This window comes from Leucopleurus acutus, assembly GCF_964270905.1.
Source record: "Leucopleurus acutus genome assembly, chromosome: 2".
In the NCBI taxonomy this organism is placed as follows: Eukaryota; Metazoa; Chordata; class Mammalia; order Artiodactyla; family Delphinidae; genus Leucopleurus; species Leucopleurus acutus.
In genome coordinates this window covers 153,509,470-153,533,500 of record NC_139143.1, presented here as the reverse complement: position 1 = coordinate 153,533,500, position 24,031 = coordinate 153,509,470, and the positions used below count along the sequence as shown (strand labels likewise).

At 48.9% G+C, this 24,031-nt stretch overlaps 1 protein-coding gene across 2 annotated transcripts in view; it reads right to left on the bottom strand.

The window, feature by feature from the left end:
• The window catches only part of AGBL4 (AGBL carboxypeptidase 4), a gene marked incomplete at both ends in the record, with an annotated part of 1,417,540 nt that overhangs the window by 122,027 nt on the left and 1,271,482 nt on the right, over positions 1-24,031 (bottom strand). For both annotated transcript variants that reach the window (XM_082833557.1, XM_082833556.1), the window contains one exon: positions 15,073-15,187. In XM_082833557.1, coding sequence (XP_082689683.1) covers positions 15,073-15,187 — 115 coding nt within the window. The remainder of the gene's footprint in view (positions 1-15,072; positions 15,188-24,031) is intronic.

The window sequence follows — 24,031 nt, the reverse complement described above, 5'->3', positions numbered from 1 at the left end:
CAGCAGTGCTACCGTGGAAGAGAGATAGATTATTCCTGCCAACAGCCAATTTTTCTGCCCTCCAGAGCTACTCTGTTAATTAGTTGTTTTCCAAGTCCGGTCTTCCAGCTTCTGCTTCGTTCTGTAAGCCCCTTCCTATAAATTCCATTTTTGCTTAAGTGGTGGAGTCAGTTCCTGTTTCTTTAACTGAGAGCATCCCTAACCATATGGCTCTGTGGGCTAATTTATAGAAAATTCCAGCAGGCCCCTATATTGCCCACTTCCCGATGGCTGGTTACCAAGGAGACAAAACCATTGGTCTGGGTGCTGTTCCCAGAGAGCTCTTCCAGCCCGCACTGAGCATCTAAAAATTTGGAAGTGAACATTGTCATTGATGACAGGACTTAATCATAAACTGTATCCTTTGAGATGGTTAGCTTACCTACCTCTCCCTCTTCCGAACAAGAATGTCCTCAACAAAGTCTTGGCCAAGTCACCAGGCTGTTCCACGACACCTCCAGGACCTGGTACTCACCACCTCCCCAGGCAGCTTATCCCATTCTTGGACAGCTCAGTTAAGAAAGTCTTCCTTCTCTCTAGCTGAAATTTGTCTTCCGGTGACTTCACCCATCAGTCTCAGTCTTTCCCCACGCAGCCACACAGAACAATGAGGCTACGCTGGGAAGGCCAGAAGCTTTGGGAGTCAGTTAGGCTTAAGTTTTGGCTGTACTCCTTACCAGCTATGTGACCTTTTTAAAATTTCTTTTTTTAAAACCCCTCTGGGCTTCCGTTTTATCATATGTAAAATGAGGATAACATCCTCGACCTTCTGGATTGCATGCATGAACTAGTGTCTGTAAATGGCCCAGCAGAATCCTCAGACAGAATGAATATTGAATAAATGGTAGCCAGTGAGGACAGCGGCAGTGGTGGTGACTGTGGTATCGTTGAAATTGTCTAAACCTAAATATCTTCTACTCCAGGAAGGCTTGCTGACTTCCTCTCCGCAAATGTGGGATGGGTGCTTTTCCTCTGCTCCTGGCATCCACTGCTCCCACATCGGAGTGGCTACAGCACAAGATACAGTAATTATTGAGTCTGTCTTCCCCACTGGACCATGAATTCCTCAAGTGCAAGGATGATGTCTTATTTGTGTTTGTACTCCTGTGCCTGACAAAGAGCCTGGGCTACAGTAGACATTAAAGACTTAGTTGTTGAATGAACATTTCATTCTTTCCCAAGCATTTTCCTATCTCATAAGATACAGTTCTCACAACCAACCAGCCACACAGGTGGATTGCGTTTTTCAAGTGGGAGCACTGAGGGCCAGAGAGGGTAAGGTAAGCCATTCCTCCAAGGTCGCCTAACCTGTACTCCACAGGGTCCAGACTGGAATCCAGGTGTCCTGGCCCTGGGCTCCATGGTCTTCACACCTGGCCATACTGCTTCCAGGAAGCCTCTCTGATTCAAAAAAGTGAGATTTGAAACTGAAGGAAAAGTGTTATTGGTGAGAGATCCTGAAAGATCCACTCCTTGATCCAGCCTACAGATGAAAGCAGAGTATGGCTGGTGATTCAAAGACAACTCAGTCCCCAAGAATCCTGGAGCTCTTCAGAAGCTAAAGCATTGGCGGAACTCTGAAATCAGTAGCACCTGTGCTGGGTTTTTCTGAGATGATTTTTAAAGACTGCTTCTATTGGCAACCAGTCTATCAGTAGAAAGAGTGCTATTTATTGAAGAAAACGTCTTAGTAAAGTTGCAGGAGCCCTGGCTAGGGGCTGGGGGACAGGTCTCACCTCTAATATCTATATCATCTTGGGAAAGTCACCTCCCTCCCCTGGGCTCCATGCTCTTCTCTGTAAAACGAGGGTTTTAGACTTCACTCATGGAGGACTCTTCCAGCTCTCTCATTAAGTGATTCAAAAGCATCAATAATTGGACTTTATCTCCAATGTTAGGGACTTGGAGGAAGCATACGTTTTGAATAAAGTGAAGTTGAAATACAAGGAGAACAAAATATTCTAGAAAAACGATTGATACAGTTTTTAAAAGAAATGCCAAATAGTTAAGGGTTACCAATATCTTAACATTAATTACATGCATTTTCCAACATTTGAGATTTGCATCAGACCCAGTCCTTGCCTCTAGGAGCTCTCACATTGCTCAGAGCTTTGAAGAGAAGATGGGAGTTTGCCAAAGTCAAGACATGAGAGAGCATGCCAGGCAGAGTTCATGGTATGTGCGAAGTGAGGGAAGTAGAAAGCTTGGAAATTCTATGTATTTCTCAAAGTGTTATGCTTGTGTTTTGTGTTGTGTCCTTCCCTGGGCTATAGGCACTGGGAAGGCACTGCTGGTGCAGGTTCTTACTCTTCAGTGGTTTCAGCTGCCTAAAGACAGGGGAATGGACAAGATGACCTCCAGATGCCCGGCTCTCACCCCTACGGTTGCCACTTTAGGGTCCCTTAGTATGAAATCTGGGGTCTCTGGTCTGGGCCTGTGTCTCCTTGGTCCTCTACTATTCTACTATTTATTTTCAAGGTAAAATTTCTGCGTGAGCTCAAAATCAGGACCCATGTTCTGGCATGAGTGGGGCTATCTATGGTACCAAGAATCTTGAATATTTGACATTAGGACCATTCTAGAAAATCCAAATTTATGAAAGTCAAGTTTATATACAACTTCTTCCTCTTGAGTTGGAGATACTCTTGAGTATGTTTTCTTTCTCCTTCCAAACTGTGAGCCCAATGAGGCCAGGGAATATGTCTGTGTCATCTTGCCTACCTCCACTCCAACTTCCCTACTATAGACTGAGGTGCTGAGAAGGTTCAATATATCTATTGAATAAATAGATTATTGAATAGATGCACAAGTGCATGAACAAATACCCTGAAGGTTTGTAAACAAGGTTTAGATAATTACTTGAAGACATATTTTGAAAAGTATTTAAGCACTTGTTACATGCTAGACACTCTCACAATAGCCAAGTGAGGTAGGTAGTATTTATCCCCATTTTATAAATGAGCAAATAAAATCCAAGAGAGATATGACTTTGAGAAGGTCACTTGACAGCTACTAGAATATAGAGCTGGGATTCAAACCCAGGTCTTACTGAACCCAGTGACCCTTTGGGGTCCCCCCAGCCATCAAGGAGGCTATGTGATCTGTGAAAGAGTTGCTAGCCTACTCCTCTGTCTGCTCTTCCAGTATTTCTCTCCTTCTCTTCTGCCCAATGGCAGGGATACATGGTTCCAGAGAACATTATTTAAATGGCAAATAAACAGCTCCATCTTGTGAAGGGCATTGTGCCTCATCCCTGTTGCAATAATGGCAACTGGAATGAGAGCAATGATTTTAACTCCCCTCCTTGTGATTTCCTTTTCATATCCTCTAAAGAGTAGAGAAAAAGGCAGTTTGCTGCCTCCAGGTCAGTCTTGTCCTGAGCACGGCAGGGTTGTGTGCTCCTGGAAGGGTGGCGTTGACAAGTGGAGATGTATGGGGCACACATGCAATCGTCCCTCAAACGCAGCAGTTTTTCAGCATTATCAATGAGCTGCATTGGATTAAGTATATTTGCACCAAAAGCAAAATAAATATTGCTTTATTTAATGCCACTAAGAGGTTGGGATTCAATTGCCCTTGGCCTGAGGCACCTTCCAGCTCTATTGATTGGCCGGTGTCAGGATGCCAGACAAGCTGTCGTCAACAGCTCCTGCAAAATGCTTAGCAGGTGGGCTGGGCTCTGCTGTGGTGGAGGCAGAGGGGAGCGGGCAGTGTCCTTTGTCTCAAACACACACACAAGGGATAATTATAACAATCACCTCCCCATCACCACCACCGAGATATTTAAAGCATTTCCCTCACATTCCTTCTTAGATGATCGCAGCAAGGATATGACCCAGGCTGTGGAGGCAGAGAAGGAGGATGGATAATTACATAGGTTCCAATTCAGAAGGATTTGGATTTGAGTCCCAGATCGACCACTGCGTAGTTTTATGACCTTGGACAAATTCATGTTTTGCTCAAAGACCTAAAAGCACTGGGAGGGCAGAGACTAAATCAATTTCATTTGCCATCCAGTCTTCAGTGTTAGCCCAGTGTCAGTACACAGCCAACTCGCAGTTAAACTGAAGAAATGGAAATAAACAGAAAGGTTAAGTAATTTGCCCCTAGCTCAGCAAGGACCAGGGACAGAGGCAGGACTTGAACCTGGTGTGCCCAGCTCTAGAGCCTATGTTCTTAACCATCATTCTATTCTCTCTTAGCAGCCCTGGGAGTCAGCTCAGGGCCTGATAGAGGGACTCATGTGAGGTGAGGGGTGGATGCCACACCCTTAATTTTTTTTTTTAATAAATTTATTTATTTTTGGCTGCGTTGGGTCTTTGTTGTTGTGTGCGGGCTTTTTCTAGTTCTGGCAGTGGGGGCTACTCTTCGTTGTGGTGTGTGGGCTTCTCATTGCGGTGGCTTCTCCTGATGCGGAACACGGACTTTAGGCAGGTGGGCTTCAGTAGTTGTGGCTCTCAGGCTCTAGAACACAGGCTCAGTAGTTGTGGCGCATGGGCTTAGCTGCTCTGCGGCATGTGGGAACTTCCAGGGCCAGGGCTCGAGCCCGTGTCCCCTGCATTGGCAGGCAGATTCTTAACCACTGCGCCACCAGGGAAGTCCCAACACCCTTAATTTTTAAATGGGGAAACTGGCTCTCAGATAGGACCTAGCACAAAAGGTACCTTTATGCAAATTGACAAAAGGTGCCCCCTCCCCCCCGCCCCGCTCCAGGCTGACAATTTAGAAACGGGTGCCCCTTCTGGGTGGGTGAAGTACAAAATGATGTCACTTGTTCTGGCCAGACATGGGGTCGGGAGCAGAGTCGCAGCCCACCTTGACCCCCTGACCAGGAGCCTTTGTGCAGTGCACAAATTGCATATCCATGGGAGGAGGCCCTGGACATGCCCAAGGTTCATAGCAGAGCCAGGATGAGCACTCAGGGTTCCGACCTCCAAGGATCAGCATGGTCTTGACCCTGTAGTGGTGGTCCTTCTGGCAAGGTGGTAGGATTGGGGAAGGGGGTGATGAGACCACACCTGGGGAAGGGGTCATCTCTAACACTAGACTCCCTGGGGCCCTTTCTCCTGGAGCTTATTCCTGGTGGACAAGGAGAACCGTCATTGGAGCGCCCTCTCCCTTCCCATGGAGATTGTGTGCTCCGGGATTCAGCCCCCTCCTTTCCGGCTCCTGCTGGTCAGCAACAAACACCCGGGCTTGGGGGGATTTCCACCCTGAGGCTTAAAGCGATTTTGAGAGCCAGTCACCAAATAGAAGGACCCAAGATTCCATAAAACCCAATCTCCCCATTTCAAAGATGGGGAAACTGAGGCCAAGGTCACACAGCTATGTAAGGATAGAGTTGAAAGTCTATTCCAGAACTACTGGATTATTTTTTTCTCTGTAAGAACACTTACAAAGAGTAAAAAGAACCCTTTTAAAGACCCAAGGGGGCACGTTTTCTAAAGGAGTGTACAGTACTGGCCCTTGGGGCTAGGAAGGCTATTTCCATTCCTTTAATGAAAAGAGGCAGAGGAAGCATAAGGGAAAGAAAAGTCCTTTAGGTCTTCACAGATCTGGGAGCTGGCGAGACCCCTGCCCACCTGGTCTGAGCCTGAGAAGCGGCGTAGGTTGTGAGTGTGGACTCCAGAGCCACACTGCCTGGGTAAGACCCTGGAGGGCCCATGGATCAGCTGGTGGCTTAACCTCTCTGTGCCTCAGCCCTGATCTGCAAAATGTGGATTCCGCCTACCTCAGAGGGTTGTTAAAAGGATTAAATGAGATCAGCCGTGTAAGTGCTGGGGACACCGTCTTGCTTGACATAAGCACTATACACGCGCTAGCTGCTCTTATGGTTTCATCTTGGTATGACACTCAGGGTCTTCCACAAACCAGTCCCAACTATTCCTTAAGCTTCTTGCATCATGTCCCCCAACCTGTACACCATGCAAGGCTTGCACATTATATGTCCTATGAGCTAGTTACAAAAAGGCACACCCTTCTGCGGGCTGGTGCAACACCTCCAAGTGGCAAGGCTCGTCAGCCTCCATCTCCTCTCTTAGCCTTTGTGCAGTGTGTGAACCTACACCATAGGCTGCAGTCCTGACCGTGTGCACTAGCCACGCCAGACCACCTGGTAGTGGGCTCAGGGCTCCTGTTCACTCGGGGTTCAGGCGGCAGGGCTCAGAGGCTGAGCACTAGGGCTTCGAGTCAGCTCTCTGGTTTTGACTCCTGGATCTCCCTCACATGGGACCTTGGGCAAGTGAGTTCACTGCTCTATGTGCTTCAATTTCCTTGTCTGTAAACTGAGGATAATATTAGAACCTACTTCATAGTTTCATGAAGTTTCATAGTTTGCTTTCAATCCCAATGGGGACTTTTAGTCCCCAGGAATCAGGAGAATGGCTCTTCATCTCCATCCCCTCGCATCCTCTTCCCAAGGGAGGGGATGGAACTTATCTGACGGGTCAACCTGATACAAGGAGCAGAGACTGTTGGGCCTGGCCCTCCTGGCACAGCTTGTTTGGATCTGTGACCCTGCAGGGAGGGTCCGTTCTGTCCTCCTCTCCTCCACTTGGTGTGCCTTCTGGGAGGCAGCTTCCTTCCCACTCAGCTTGTGGCTGGTGGGGAAGTTGAATTTTGGGGTGACGTATAAGGAGGTCAATTTTGGTCACAGATATAAGCCATGCCTTGCAAATTCTGCTTTTTTCAATAATAAAGCTAATATTCTGACCTCTATCTTTCTGACCCCTGTATCTCCTCCTACATTGGTGGAAGTAGGCTGAGAATGGGAGAAAGAACATGATGAGTTATGACCCCTACATGTCCAGTGGGAATAATACATTAACAACTATTAGACTACAATGAGATATCATCTCACACCGGTCAGAATGGCCATCATCAAAAAATCTAGAGGCAATAAATGCTGGAGAGGGTGTGGAGAAAAGGGAACACTCTTGCACTGCTGGTGGGAATGTGAATTGGTACAGCCACTATGGAGAACAGTATGGAGGTTCCTTAAAAAACTACAAATAGAATGACCATATGACCCAGCAATCCCACTACTGGGCATATACCCTGAGAAAACCATAATTCAAAAAATATGAGTCATGTACCAAAATGTTCATTGCAGCTCTATTTACAATAGCCTGGAGATGGAAACAACCTAAGTGTCCATCATCGGATGAATGGATAAAGAAGATGTGGCACATATATACAATGGAATATTACTCAGCCATAAAAAGAAACGAAATTGAGCTGTTTGTAATGAGGTGGATGGACCTAGAGTCTGTCACACAGAGTGAAGTAAGTCAGAAAGAGAAAGACAAATACCGTATGCTAACACATATATATGGAATCTAAAAAAAAGGTTCTGATGAACCTAGGGGCAGGACAGGAATAAAGAAGCAGATGTAGAGAATGGACTTGAGGACACGGGGAGGGGGCAGGGTAAGCTGGGACGAAGTGAGAGAGTAGCAATGACACATATACACTACCAAATGTAAAATAGATAGCTAGTGGGAAGCAGCCGCATAGCACAGGGAGATCAGCTCGGTGCTTTGTGACCACCTAGAGGGGTGGGATAGGGAGGGTGGGAGGGAGGGAGACGCAAGAGGGAAGAGATATGGGAACATATGTATATGTATAACTGATTCACTTTGTTATAAAGCAGAAACTAACACACCATTGTAAAGCAATTATACTCCAATAAAGATGTAAAAAAACAAAACAACAAAAAAGCAACTATTAGAGTAGGGTCCGACAGCTTGTATAATTCCATTAATGTCTGCATTGTTATCATCACTGCTGTTATTTAACATTATTATTCCTTTGGTAGAGAATGTGTTGCTCATCTCTTCACCCAACTAACTCCCACTCTCCTCTCAGGAGTCATCTCACCAGCGCCTCTTCCTTGAGGGCAAGCATGTGGCCAAGCCCACCTCAGATCCCTGGGGATGCTCAGGACGAAGTGTGTGCCGAGTGAGCGTTTGCGCACAGGGCAAGGCGGACAGTGGGAGATGAAGGAGGAGGAGCTTCCTGGATGCTGTGTCCGCCTTGAAGACCAGGCTAAAGAGGATAGGCTGCTTCTGATGGTCAATGGGGAGCCCCGGAAGGATCGCACATAGAGAACTGACACTATTCCAGCAGCGGTTTAGGAACTAAGACCGGGAACGATAAAGTTCTTGATTCTATCATATTGTTTTGCTCCGGACTCCCCAGCCACTAATTCTGGCTTACTGTCTCCTCAGAGGCCTGTCTTCACTGTAGAATCAGTTATTAAAATCAACTCACTATCAACTCTAACTTTGAAAGGCTATTCAGCTGCTTGCGGGGACAGAGATGGGGAACTGCCTCCGCAGACATCTAGCCATCTGGCCTTTTCTGAGGAACCTGGCTGGGAAGCTCATTTGAATAATTGCTTTTAGCCGTGTGCACTCGTGGGTTAGACACCTGATTACGCGGCCTGCCCCAGTGTCCTTTCAGCCTCTGTAGAAACATCACACAGGTTACATAAAGCGGGAGAGAGTCTCTGGGAGGTAAGGCTTTGTCTGGCCCCTGCGTCACTTGCGTTTCATCTTAAATAACTATGTGGCTTACTCCCTGTGTGACCTTGAGCAAGTTACTTAGCCTCTCTGTGGCCTGGTTTCCTCTTTGTTCAAAAAGGCAGCATGATTTCTGCCCAGTCCATGCCTCCCTGTAAGGTTCTCAGAGGAGGTGGGGTGGGGGGGTGAGGGTTGTGACTTAGCAGGAATGCAAGTGGAAAGATTTAGGTTGACGAGAGCTCAGTGTCAGATAGCGATGGGCATGTAGGCTGTGCCAGGAGAAATACATCCCCAGAATTAGGCTGTGGTGGTCCCTTCCTTCTCCTATGCCACTAGCTAGCTCTATGAACTTAAGGGAGTTACCTAATCTACCTATGCCTCAGTCTCCTCACAGTCTCCTCATCTGTAAAATGAGAATAATGAGAGTTGTTCTGAGAATTAAACAATCCATGCAAAACACCCAGAATAGGGTCAGGCCCAGGACATTCAATAGATATTAACTATTCATCATCATCACCACCACCACTATCATCATCATCAAAAACATCATCCCCACTGTCATCATCATCATCAATATCATCACCACCATCATCACCGCCATCATTCTCATCATTATAACTGTCCCATCCTGGACCCCATGCCGCAAATACAGACCATGACAAACATCCAGAGATGTTCAGAGCACAGCTGTAAGGACGGGGAGAGGAATGGATTTCAGATTACATGTGAAAATTTGTAAGGCTTTGGGGATGTTCAGGCTGGAGAACAGGTGCTGGCAGGGGTAGAGTGAGTGAGGAGTGGGGACACACAATCCTCAAACAGCTGAAGGGCTACTATGTAAAAGATGGACTGGACCTGACTAATCTTTCAGGGGTAGAAAGCAGAGGTGATGGGCTATCAGGTTTAGCCTGGACATAAACACCCCCTAACAGTCAGAGCTGTCAGCAGTGCAGCACTTCTTAAGGTTTCCCTGCCCTGGGCAGGGCACTGGACAAAGGTCTTTGAGCTCCCATCCCACTCCAAGGCTGATGAGGCTACGGAGAGGCAGCAAGGGGGGGACATGAGGCCTGGGTGGGGAGGAGGCGCAGTGAGAAGGGGCTGGCAGATATCGCCTGGTGAGGCAACTTGCAGTGGATCTCTGTTTCCATTTCTAGTTGATGAAAAATGCAGTTTTATGCTGTCAAAGAACAAATAGAATATTGACATGTATTTTACATTTTACACAGCTAATTTTATGTTCTATTCTATTTTGGACAGTTAAAAATGTTTCCCCCTTTGGATGTTGAGGTGGGCAAGGTTGGTCAGTTCCAATGTCTGTGGGTGAGTGTGTGTGTCTCGTGTGGTGTGTATATCTGTGTGTATCTGTGTGTGTGTCTGTGTGTGTGCATGTATGTGTGCGTGTTGGAAATACTTCCTCTGATGTTTCACCCTCTGCCATACTCAATGATGTTTGCTGTGCAAATCTCTCATCTCCTTTTATGTCTGGTGAACTCCTATATACCATCCGCCCTTCAAAAACCCGCCCTCGTCACCCCCAGTCAGAAGGAAGCACTCCCTGCTTTCAGGATACAGTGTAGCAGGGGGATGAATCTGTAGCAGGCCAGGGCTGGCCTGCCTGGATTCGTAACCTTCCTGCTGGGGGGCGTGGGGCAAGCTCCTTGGTGTTTCTGGGCCTCAATTTGCTTTTCTAATTAAAAAGGGGCCATAATACTACCTCCACCTCAGGGCTGTTGTGAGGGTCAGAGGAGATGATATGTATAATGTGTGGTTAGTAGGCACTTAGACATTAGCTCTGATTATGCCTAGGCCTCCACAGCCTCACACTCACGCCTCTAGTACAAACACTGGGCTTCTTATTGCCAAGGACCGCCTCTGATTTCCATCTGCTTCCCTAAGGCGTAGCACAGGGACCGACACTCAGCAGGCCCCCGACAAACCTTAGTTAAATTGGATTTACTGCGCTGGAGCATTCTTGCTACGTGAGGCTCACCAGGGCCGAGAGACATGATGCGTTGCGAGTCTGCGGGTCGTAGCAGCATCCGTTTCCACCACAGGGTCTGCTGTGTCATGCGATAAAGCTGAATCATTTCTACACCACCCATGGAGGTCTACTTCTCTCCCCCACCTCCACACTCCCAAGAAGCACTGAGGCTTCCCCCAAATGAGAAATTCCACAGCATCCTGCTATCCTGGGTAACTGCGTATTTTATGATGACTGATAGGCAATTAATATGGTAATATTGCAATTCAGCGTGTGTGAGGTTTGGGAAATGAGAAATTATGGGTAACTACTTTGGACTCATTTCTATGGTAACAAAAAGTAATTGTCATTAAATACCGGTTATATGGAGGCTGTACCTGGTAATTATAGATTTTTATGCCCAAAAACATAAATAAAACCAATAAATTTATTCAAAGGTCTATGACTATTTACTTATACGTGGCTCTATGGAATACACAATGACAAGCACCTAATTAAGAAATGCAAACCCGATGCAGAGTTTCATATTGTCATATGGAGATGAAGAGTCTGTTTTCCAAATGCAAGGCACCTTGCACATCACACAGGCGCAGCGGGGTACAGGTGGGGATGGAGGTTGTCTTCTCTGTAAAGGAAGTGATGGGGAGGAGAACGTGGCAGAGAGAGAGAGAGCAAGAGTCGCACTGTGTGGGACCAGTCACACCTACTGCAGCACAGTGAGAATCGCCAGCCACCATAGCCTGACTCGGTCCATCACCCCCGACCCCAAAGACCTTCCAACCACTGCCTTGTAGCTCTCGGCTCTCTGACACCTGAAGTTACAGCGTTCATCCCTCAAAGCTCCTAGCCCCGAGAACTCTCCAAAGATGCTCAAATTGCATTGATAAGTCATACCATTATTTTTTTATTGTGATAAAATACACATAACATAAAATTTACCATTTTCATCATTTTTAAGTGTACAATTCAGTGGTATTAAGTATTCATAATATTGTGCAACCATCTCCAAAACTCTTTCCATCTCATAAAACCGAAACTCTACACCCATTAAACAATAACTCTCTTCCCCGCTCCTCAACCCAGCCCCTGGAAATCACCATTCTACTTTCTGTCTCTATGATTTTGACTACTCTAAGTACTTCATATTAGTGGAAGCATAAAAAAATCTGTCTTTTTGTGTCTGGCTTATTACACTTAGCATAATGTCCCCAAGGTTCATCCATGCTATAGCTGTACCATTCTTTTTTTTTTTTTTTTTTTTTTTTTTTGCGGTACGCGGGCCTCTCACTGCTGTGGCCTCTCCCGTTGCGGAGCACAGGCTCCGGACGCGCAGGCTCAGCGGCCATGGCTCACGGGCCCAGCCGCTCCGCGGCATATGGGATCTTCCCGGACCGGGGCACGAACCCGCGTCCCCTGCATCGGCAGGCGGACTCTCAACCACTGTGCCACCAGGGAAGCCCGGTACTTGTATTATTAAATGAAAGCTTTGCGTGATCAAATCTGAGAAGTCTTACTCTCCTTCCTAGAGTAGATTATATGGTTCTTTAATGTGGAGGAAGGAGAAGGAGGAAGAGGAAGCGGGGTCGGGGGAGAAGAGGCGCCTGCAGGACAGGCCTGTCTGCTGCTCTCCACTGGGTCTGGCGTGTGTGATGCCAGCAGCTGGTATAGGACAGCCCAGGAGCACAGCTCGGCTGGGGCACGCCTGCACCCCTGCCCACTCCTCACAGGCCACACGACTTAAGGCAGGTTATTTATTCGTCACTGAGGCTTGAGAGACTGCACGTCCTGAGGGGAGGTGTAGAGAGTGAAGGTCAGGGAGCACGTGATGGAGGTGGGGCTGACCCCAGCGCTGCGAGGCGGTCTGTGAGTGGGGTTCTGTGTGCTGCCTGGAGGTTCTGACAAGCATCCTTCCTTCCCACTGGCCGCCTTCTGTCCTTCGCTCCTCCCCCCGACTCCCTCCGGCTTTTCCTCCTGTACTCACGCTAATCGGAGTAGGTTTTTATTATCTGCGAGCAGAGAAAGCTTCAGAGACCCTCCTCCATAGAGTTGCTATGAGGATCAAATAAGTGTGTGAACGCCTGACACACGGTGCTGGGTGGCAAGCGGAATTCTCGTAGTGGCCTTTCCCAGATTGGGTTTCAGAAACCCTGCCGCCTCTGGGGACGGGGTAGTGGTGGAGCGGGTGATGGGCCGGAGGGGTAGTGAGCTCTTTAGGGAAAGGGTTCCTTTGGGGAACACTGGACACTATATTCCCCTCTTGGGATTCCTGTTGAAAAGTCTTATTGTGAAAGAACTTGTTTAATTTTGCTTAACTCTGTGTTTCCCAAATTCACTTGAACTCCAAATCTTTCTTCCCCCATAATGCCTGGACAAGTCCCAGCAAACCACGGGACACCGTGCTGGGGCTGGCCTACAGGACCTCTAAGGCACCTTGAAGTTATCCATCTGGAGTCTTGATCACTATTTTTTACATTCTCCCAAACTTGAATGGTGAAATCTCATGATAGGCTCTTTGTTGCTACTCAGCTATTTTAGCAACAGGACTAATGCCTGTGGTTAGAGATTTTCTTCAACTCTCATAACGAGAATCTCACATTCTCACTAGGAGAACGCGGGGCTTTTAAACTTCGGTACAGAACCGTTTCTGAGGAGGGGAGTTGTTTTATCCTGAAATCCCCAAATCACAAAATTTGGACAGCTTGAGGGCATGTAGGAAGTAGCCAGCTTCCCAGCACCAGCCCCCTGGCCATCTGAAGCCCAGGGAGGGGAGGCATTTTGGCCAAGGTCACAGACCTCTTTCCAATTGGTCATCCTGGGACAGCAGATGATGACATAAATAAGTGTGTGTAGTGAACAGTCCTGACCTCTCTCTGACCACGGCCGCTCTTGTAATTAAACATAAACGTTAACATCAATCAAATGGTCCTTCCACCAACATTATCACTAACAGTGCATTCTGTCCAGGGAAGGTGGAAAGGCACTGCTCCCAGGCCTGCAGCAGCCATAAAACCTGCCAGGGCTAATGAGCCATCGCTTGAGCCAGTTAAGAGAGGAAGCAAAACTGTCTTTAATTAAGGCATCATGCATCCCATGGGTTCTCTCTAACTCATACCCAGGGGTACTGGGAAGCCCCTGTGGACCCAACTGTCACATTCTGGGAAAGCATGAAACCAGCTCTGTTTAAAATGGGCCTGATGGGATGTCAGGCAATGTGGGTTCTGTTCTGAGCTCTGCCGCTGAACTTGGGCAAGTCCCATCTCATACCTGAGCCTCAGTGCCTTCCTCAGTAAAGTCATCCCTTTCCTTCTCTCATATCCACCAAATTCTTTTTGAGCATCTACTATGTGCTGATCCCTGCTGACAGGCACCGGGGACACAAGGACCATTAAGGCTCAGTGCTTTCCCTCTGGTGGCTTTAGGACCAGTGGGGTCCATGCAATAGGATAAGACATGTTCAGTAGCCAGGCCTGTGGGAGCTCAGAGAAGGGAAGGACCAATTCTGTTTGGGGGTTTGCAGAATGTTTTCTAGAAGAAGAGGCATGAGCTGAGCTGTGAGGAAGGCTTAGTGAAATGAGGAAGGGACCAGGAGGTTCTGGACCGAGGGTCTTTATGAAGGTAAGGTATCAGGCACCAACAGGACCTGTGTAAGGAACCAGGCCTCCCTTAGAGTGAGCAGAGCAACAGTTCTATGACCAGAGGGTGGGAGGTGAGGCACCAGGTCACACACAGCTTTGTGTCAAAGCCGGGGAGTTTGAATGTTACCTTGAGAGTTGTGGGACTAATCAACTCTCAAGCTGTATAATTTAGGCAGTGAAGTTAGACAGTCAATGATTTACTGGTTGTATGACTTTGGGCCAGTCTGTTGCCTCAACCGTGAAATAAGGGTAATAACACTCTCAGAGGATTCAATGTTCTCTCAGCAGATGGTTCCCCGGGTAGTGGAATTTTCGGCTGTAAATTATGGTGCTAAGCTAGGAGAAAGAGCTCAAGATGTGAGTGCCTGAGTGAGTGTGCGGCTAGCCGGTATGCCCACACCAAATCAAAATGCCGTTCACGTGATCTGGGTTGCTACTCTCGTTCATTAATAATCTCCAAGAAGAAACCCGGAAACAAAACAGTAACCCTTATCACCACCATATGATATTCTGCAAAGCACGTTCATTGCCACCGTTTCCTTTGATGTTCACAAGTGCCCTGCCAGGTAAGTAATTATTGTCTTAATTATGCAAGAGAAACTGCAATGCATCAGAGAGGGAAAGTGAATTCCCCAAGGTTATGCAGGAAGTAGGTGCCAAAACTGATATTAAGTCTCCTGATTCCTGGTCCGGCAAGCTGCCCAGAAAACTCCAGCAAGTGACCTCAGGTGACTGTGAACGAAACAGCCAAGGCCCATTAGTCATATTCTCAAGGGCCAGAGTGAAACTTCCTCTAATGAACTCATGGGTCGTCTGAAAATTCTTCCTCAAAAACCGATCCCCTTTTTCTTCCTGCTTCCACACCACCATCCAAGCATTCTCTCCCGTCCCTCACCTGTAATTGCCCAGGTAGACGCCATCAGGGTTGAGCATGGGTGCAATCTTGAAGACCAGGTGTTCCCGTAGGGCACGAGCAATAGGGTGCTGGCTTATGAGGAAGTCAATGATCCCTGGAGAAAGAGAAGCACCGGGGTTAAACTCAAAGTGTTTCAGGAAGGAGGAGCACATTTCCCTCAGCTGGGAAAACACAGCTCAGCAGGTGATTTGGGCCTATGTTGTTAGCCACTGTGAATGTACGGCTGTGGATTAGGTGTTGCCCAGTGAATTTTACAAATAATATCTCTGTTTCCAAGAGACAGTTCAAGATGTAATATTGAAGCTCATGGGCTGGGGGAGAGCATGTCTTGCTAACGAGCACAGGGTGGGCCTCCAGGAAAAAACAGCACACGAGCTGTGCCTTGGAGGGGCCCCTGGGTCTTGACAGACAGAGATGGGGGAGAGGCAGGATAACTCTAAACAATAACTTTAGAGCTGCTCCCTAATGGACACGCTGTTGGCTAAAGGCTGCCGTCAGATTGGATGACGATGGAGTCAGGGACCTTAGGGGTGTCAGTCCTCAAGCGGCTGATGGGTGCAGCAGGAAACACAAAGGAGAAGTCACAAGAGGACAGGGAGGTTTTGTCAATGCCCCCAAGCCTGCTCCTTTCCCCACTTTGAGGGTCCTCTGTTCCCAGACTCTGGGGCTGGCTGCCCTCTCTGCTTCTCACTGGCACCAACAACTACCTCGCCTTCAGGTCACCAGATTTAGAAGAGTTGAATTCTCCATGACCCTCCTCCCACATTCAGGGGGTCTCCAAGTCTCTTCCTTGAAGCTAGCAAATCTGCCCCTCATCTCCATCCCTCTGCCTCTCTTCTATTCTAAGCCACCATCATACTTGGCCTGGATGAGAACAACCACATCTGACTTAGGTGACAGCAGCCACCTCTAGAATGAGTCCTCATCCCTATAGCCAGAGGGATTGTCCTGAAGGGCAAACCTGACTCTGTCACTGCTGTCGTTGATATCCTGGCGACAGCCTGCACATATCTACAGGAGAGCGGGTGAGAAAACAAGAACTGAGTCCTTGCCTTGTCCCTCCTTTTCTCCACATTTCTACTTATTCATCAGAGATCCGAGAAAAGTAGGCTAAATGGAGCTCTGGCATTCCATGAAATTCCTGTAATGCTGGAAAGTGACAGGAGAGTACAAAACCCTCCCAAAGTACAGAAGGAGAACTCCTCTCCTGCTGGAGAGAGAAGGAAAGGCATCAAGGAGAAAAAAGCTTTTGAGCTGGGCCCTGAAAGAGAAGTAGGTTTTGACAGCCAGACAGGAGGAAGCAGCGGGGTAACTAAGAACGAGCCACAGGCCCAGTGGCAGGCACTTAGCCCTTGGAATGATAAGTCACTCAGAGGCACATTCCAGAGCTGCCATGGCCAGTGAGGGACATCTTGGGCTTTTCATTAGGCCGGGGCTGAGAATCCACGGGCAGCCGAGAGCCAGTTGGACATCATTTACTTCGCCTCCGAAGCGGCAGTCGACCAGATGCCCTAATTTATTTGTTGGTCTTCATATGAAAGCTGTAGTTTGCCAGTAAACAGGCAGGGTAATGATGCCAGGCACCCTTGTTAGGGGCTAGTAATTGCTTAATCTGTCCACTAATTGACCCTGGCTCCTGGGGCAGCCCTCCGTCAAGGAGCCAGCCTGTGCTCAGGGCCTGGCCATGCTGCCTCAGAGGATGGCTTCTGGAAACGGAGGAGCTCATTGTGAGCCATCCTCCTTCACAGATGAGCAGATTAATTGGGCTGCCGATGAGGCAGCTAATAAAAGGATGAGAGGAAACAAAGCCAGACTGGAGGCTGCAGCCACCCAGAGTGAGTATGGGGCAGGGAAAGCAGAGGTTTTAGACTCATTTCTTGGCTTGAGGGCAGCTACTGTTCAACAGGAGTCTTTCCTATTGATCAGGAAACTAGGAGGAGATCTTCCACTTGTATTTGGTGTGGGAGGGGGTGGTAAGTGAAGAGAAGTATGAGGAGGAATGTCGGAGAAAGTCAGAGTGGAGAGGAAATGCCATCCCCCACTATGGGCCCAAGCACGGCATGGACCGAGGAAGCAGAGAGCGTGTGGACCTGGGGACCTGCCTGTGACTCTTCACCGGTTGTTAGCTTTCTCTGACCAGTTTCCTTGTCTTGATACAGAGGTAACAACACTGAATCTGGAAGACTGATGTGGGACAGGGTTAGTACCCCTGCATTTTGACTGCCTGACACAGCGCCTGAACACTGTGATGTGCTCTCATAAACTCACTCAGATCAAAGGTTGAAAGGCAGTGGAGTAGTAAAAACGTAGAATGCAGTTTAGAACCAGGAGTCCTTGTCTGTGAAGTTGACTGACTATGGGATTTGGGGACAAGGATACTCAATTGGAGAAGCCAACAAACCAGCAGTTAGAGAACTGGGGTTCTAGTTTTGGTTCATTGATAAATTTAGAAGAAAGAATCCAGGGGTTCCCAAGGATGCAACCCACACCAACAGCCTATGATTCCATCTACTTCATTCCTCTCCCCCAGAGTAGCAGAATTCTCATCTGTTAAGTGAGGAGAATCATCTCTCTCCTGCTGGGAGACATAATCCACCCCCTTAAGATCAGTCTCTGCCCCTTAAGTAAACCAGTTTGCAGGTCCTTTCCTTTGAACCGATGTAATCAGGAAGGTGGAAGAAAGCAGGGCTGGAGGCTAGCGAGGCTGGAGGAGAAGAAGGAAAAGTGGCAGAGGATCTGAAGTGAAAGCTGGGCGGCAGACCTCACTGCCCTGCCGACCTCGCCTGGCCACGATGACCCTCGCCAGGCAAACCACAACTGAACATCCATTACTGTTATTTCTCCCAGTATACTTGGTTCAGCGCGAGGCACACAGCAGGTGCCTAATAAATGCCTATTGATAGATTGGTCCCAGGAATTCATTCAACCTTAACAAAGTACGGTAAGTCCCCTACATTCGAACCTTCAAGTTGCGAACTTTCAAAGATGCGAACGTGCGTTCAAATGTCCAATCACATAAGTTAGTTCACGTGCACACTGTCATGTGCGCGCATCCTCTACAAGTAGTTATGCTTTTGTATACTCTACTGTACAGTACTGTATAGAGTACGGTAGTACAGTATCTTTATTTCAGGCTAGATTTGCAAGAGGATGACTTCATTGAACTTGCTGTGTAACATGAGGAGCTTACTAATGAAGACCTGATGGAACTGGAGGCCCACAGAAAGGACAAAGAGAGACAAGAGGAAGAAGAAGTAACTGAAGAACTGAAGAGATGCACGACACAAGAAATGGCAAGGGGATTTTCTTTATTTGAGGAGGCACTGTTAGTTTTTGAGGCACAGGACCTGAATGTAGAATGGTACATGAAGGTTGCAGCAACAGTTCAGAATGCAATCCAATGCTACCATGTCATCTATGATGAGAAGAAAAAGAGCTACCACCCAGATACCACTGGATCATTTTTTCAAGAGGGTAAACAAAATTGAACCCAGCAAGGAACCAGAACCTGTGCCATCAGTGTCAGGCGTGAGTGACATTGCAGCTCGCCCTCCGTGTCCTATCGCTGACGATCCTTCAGCTCTACCGTCTCCCACCTCCTCTCCCTCCTCCAGTCAGTAACTCTCCTTGCCTGTTCACTCGATGCCAGCCCCGGTATGCAAGTAGTATACTGTACTACTGTCTTTTCAAGGTACTGTACTGTAAGATTAAAAATGTTTTCTTTATTTTTTGCATTTGTTTGTTATGTATTATTTGTGTGAAAAGTATTATAAAACTATTATAGTACAGTACTCTATGGCCAATTGTCCCCAGTTGTGCCAGTTGGGTACCTAGGCTAATTTTGTTGGACTTATGAACAAATTGGACTTACGAACGTACTCTCAGGACGGAACTCATTCATATGTAGGGGACTTACTGTAGAGGGTTAGTTGTGCTGATAATCACTCATTGCACAAACATTCGCAGGGCCAGGTCCCTGCCATGAGCTTGGCATTCCAAGATGCATGAGAGGTTCCCGCGCAAAGGGTGCATGGAGAGAAAGCAGCTCCCACTGTACCCACTGGCAAAGGCTCTGGTGGGAACAGCACAGGGAGCTCTGGGAACTCAGGGGGCTCCTGACCCAGCCTGGGGGTCAGGAAGAGGCCATGGCAACTTAAAGGACGAGTAGAGTGAGCCAGATGAAAGGGGTGCCAGGGGACAGTGTCCCAGGGAGGGAGGGTCTTACACAAAGGCTGGGAGGTGAGAAAGAAGACAGCCTGTTTGCTAGAGCTCTTCAATTCCAGGGGGCATAGCTTTGTAATTAAAGGCACAGACTCTGAGGGACTTCCCCCGTGGTGCAGTGGTTAAGAATCTGCCTGCCAGTGCAGGGGACACGGGTTCGGTCCCTGGTCCGGGAAGATCCCACATGACGCGGAGCAACTAAGCCCGTGCACCACAACTACTAAGCCCACATGCCTAGAGCCCATGCTCTGCAACAAGAGAAGCCACCGCAATGAGAAGACTGCATGCCGCAACGAAAAGCCCGTGTACTGCAACAAAGAGTAGCCTCCGCTTGCCGCAGCTAGAGAAAACCTGTGCGCAGCAACGAAGGCTTAACGCAGCCAAGAAGGAAGGAAGGAAGGGAGGGAGGGAGGGAGGGAGGGAGGGAGGGAGGAAGGAAGGAAGGAAGGAAGGAAGGAAGGAAGGAAGGAAGGAAGGAAGGAAGGAAGGAAGAAAAAAGGCACAGACTCTGAAACTGGACTAGCTGTGTGGTCTTAAGCTCTTGGTTCCTCAGTTTCCTCTTCAGTTACGAAGAAAATAATAATAATAACTACCATGTGAGTTATTGTGAGGATCTCAGTGAGTTAATGTTAGCAAAGTGTCTGGCACATAGGAAGTCTGTTGTTTACTCATTGCTCTCATTTGGTTTGGTTGAAGGTGTGAGGGTGGGAGGATGTTGAGAGAGAAGCGGGAGAGGTAAGTGGGGACTTGTTAGTCCTGCTGAAGAATATAAAGGGCACAGGAGAGCCATTGCAAGGTTAGGGTCAGATCTGAGCTTTGGAGAGTTTCCCCTGGCTACAACATGGAATGTGGTTTGGAGGGAAGTTATAATAATGGACAGATGTACCGAAGGGTGACAAGGTGGCAATAGGGGCACAGACCTAGCAGAGTGCCAGCAAACATAAAAGAGGCCTGCAGTCAGGAGGTAGGGTCTGACATGGTGGTGACCTGCAGGGGCTCTGCAGTGACCAAAGCCCAGAGAGTCACGGGGAAGCTGCTGATGGAGGGGAAGCCGTGTGGATAGATATGACACTGATGACAAGACTATTTGTCTACCACCCCCAGGAGCATCAATAATCTTGGCTTAAATCACACAATCTTGGGGAAAGGTGACACCAAAATGACTGAGATTAAGTTTCTGGCCCCTGGCAGAATGGTGCCTCAAAATGGAAACTGAGTTCAGTTTTAGAAAAGTAAGGAAAGTCATATTTCCAGTACCTCTGAGTTTGGGGGATTGAGGCTTGCATCCGCTGTGCAAATCTGTTTTCTCTCCAGGCTGTGGGCTCCAGGAGGGCAAGGACAGCTCTACATTTTTACGATGATTTTGTCAGTGCCTAGCTCAGCACTGGGGCCTGGAAAGTCCTCAATAGATATATGAGAAAGGAATGAATAAAATATGGACCAGTGATGGGTTGACCTGTAATTACACTGGCTCTGTTTTGCAGACAGGGAAACAAAGTGAGGGTGAGACACTTGCTGAGTGTCTCACAGGGGCCTGGCTGGGATTCAGGTCCAGTTCTACTGGCTTCAGAGTGGTGCCCTTTCCACAAAGCCAAGATGGAAAGAGCCAGGAGTCTATTTGCATGTGATGTGCAGGATGATTTGCATATATGCTCACATGATTTTTCTCTAGAGAGTTCTGTATAAGGTTTACTGTTGCTGTTTCCGGCTAATAGGCAGAATACAGTGCAATGGGAAGAGCCCAGGCTTGAAGCAAGACAGTCGGCTGGGGTCTCTGCTGGGCTCAGAATGTGGGTCACGTGGCAGGAGCCACTCTAGACCCCACCCTGACCGTGTACCAGGCCCCTGTCTGCCCTCAGCTGAGCCCAAGGGCCCCGAATTATGGAATCACAGGCAGTCTCGCCCTGAAGAGTCTGAAGTTCACAGAATCTAAGTTCTTACCCTCTTATCCCCAACTCTGCCCATTTCACAAATGAAAGGACAAGTTTGGGGAAGCAAAAGGCCCCGTGACAACCCATTAGGGATCCAGTCTCAGGCATCTGTGAGGCTGTATGGGAGAGAGGGGGAAGGGGAAGATGGAGAACAGGTGAGGGAGAGAGGAAAACAGAGTTGGGGAGGGGAGGGAGAAAGGGGCATCGGTCACCACCTCACTGTGGGAAATGCTAGGTTGTGCTGGGTCCTGGTGTCCTGGTGGTTGTGAGTGTGTGTGTGTGTGTGTGTGTATTCCCCCCCTCCTCTCCCTGCCCGCACAGGACACCCCGGAAGAGTGAGCTCCCAGAGGGAGGGCCTGGTGGGCCCCTTGGCACATTGAGCAGGGCTCCCTGAATCCTCACAGCAGCTCCTGGAGGACCACATTGCTGCCGCATAGGCAGAGAAACAGGCTGCGAGAGTTGAGGACTTGCCGAGCGAGGGTCCCCAGAGCGGAGGTGAAGTGGTAGGATTCTGACTCAGGGCTGCTCAAGTCTAAAGCGTCAGCGATGCACACGCCCCTGCTGTCTCCTGAGGGTGGCACACCTTCCACGGTCGTGTGGCATATGCATGGGCTTAACCGATTCATTTATGAACGGTCTGAAGGGGCAAGCGCTCTGCAGGTGGGACTTTTCAGTGAGCCATGCGCCAACAACTCCAGAAAGCTTCAGCGCAAGGATATTCACTCAACCGGAGGTCAGAGATCTGACGTGCAGTCCCGGCCAAAGTTCTGACGTGCTCCGTGGTCTCCCACGTGGGTAAACGAGGAGGGTTTAGCTAACAGCTCTCTTGGGAAGGAGGCCAGGAAGGCAGGGCACGTGGTACAGGAGTCACATGCCTGGGTTTGGGTTCCCAGTAAGGATAAGAGGAACCATCCTGGGCACCTGCGGATGCTCCATGAACGCTACTTCCTCCCCTGCGAATAACACTTCTTCAGTGCTTACTGCATTCCAAGTACCATCTTAAGTATTTTATGGTTATTAATTCATTTAATCTCCACAACAACCCTATGAGGCAGGATCTCTATTATTATTCTCCTTTTGAGATAAGGGGACTGAGGCAAGGAGAGGTTACAGGACATCCCCAAGGTCATCCTGTACCAAGTGGGGGAGCCGGGCTTCAAATCCAGGTGGTGTAGCCCCAGAGACAACAGCTCACACACACTCTGCTACAGAGCCATGTGGGAGTGACCTTGACCTCCCACACCGTAGTTGGAAAACAAGGACAGTTTGGCCTCCCAGAGGCCAGGAGCGGGGTTGGGGGCAGTAGAGGGTGACTGACAAGCAGCCGTCTCCCCAACATGCAGAGCCTTGAGGAAGTCACAGCCCCCCCCCCTCCACCGCCGAATGCCACCCCCGCCAGAGCCCTGCCACGACAGGACTTCACTCTACTCCCAGCAGCAGGTGCATCAGCAGCTCGGCCGTGAGAACCGAGGTCCCAGCCAGATGGGGATGACCAGGCCCCAAATGTTTGTCCTCCACTCAAGGTCACTGAGCCAGTTAATGGGGAAACAGAGTTAACAGAAGCAAAGGTACCTCGGCAATCAATCTTCCAGGCCTTAGACCCACCCTCCTGCCCTCCCCAGAACAAGGTGGGCTGGGGAGGGGAATCCAGCTGAGGGCTGGGTCTGGGGAAGAAAGCCCCAGCTGAGCCCCACGGGGCTGTGGTCTGGGCTGTCGCCAGGGGGCTGGGAGGCCCTTGGGGAAGACCATGCCTCAGTTCCTCATTGGCGAAGTGGGGGAATCCTGCCTGTCTTGAGCTGCCTCAGGAAGGGTGAATTGTGTGTCTTAAGTGGCAGTTACAGAGATAGGGACAGAGGAAGACCAGGTCTGGGGAGATGGGTCCCGGCGTCACATCCGCCATGAATTAGCCGTGTGATCCTGGGTCAGCCACCTCTCTCCCCTGAGCCTCCCAGTCTCTCATGTCAAATGTACTGGTTGTTGTGGGGTGGCCAGAACACTATGCTCTTCTAGGCAGGAAGCTTGGCCCTCTAGTCCTTCTAGGCCCCCTCACTCCTCCAGCAAAAGAGCACGCACAGGCTTGGCACACCAGGCTGCAAAGCCCCCTCCTCTCTTTACTGGTTCTGTGAACTGGAGGCTCCTCTTTCTGGACTCAGATTTAGCATCCGAGAGCCAAGACAGCGTTTGTTCCTCACGACAGCCCCATGAAATGAACAAGACAATGCGCATTTTACAGATGTGGAAAATGACACTCTGAGATCCAGCCCTGGGTCTCAAACAGCTGGGTTTAAAGGGAGAGCAACAAATGCAAATCAAAGGCATAACAGATCAGGGCCAAAAAGATGACCACTGGGTAACCCACAAGGCAGGCACAAAGCAGGGGGCTGAAGGGAGCGGGCACAAAGCCTCCTAGCAGAGGGGCAGCAGGTGCAAAGGCCCAGTGGTGGGGAGAAGACTGTCCAGGGATTAAGTTGTGTGGAGCTGGGATATAATGAGGCCAAGGCCCCCTGGCAAGGGCCACACCATGGAGAATTGTGAGTGTCATGCCAAGGAGCTGGGAGTTGATCCTGAGAAGGTAGTGGGAAGGCATTAAAGCCTCTGTCAAGGAGTGAACACTGACTGAAAGCCTCAGTGATAGACAGCACTGAGTCTATCAAACTCAGCACCATCCAGGGTCAACAGAGAGAGCACCTGGGAGCTTCTCAACTTCTCTGTGCCTCAGGCCTCCTCTGTAAAATGGGATAGTGACCCTACCCTCTCTCTGCTGCCCACAGAGGGGGTGGGCACGG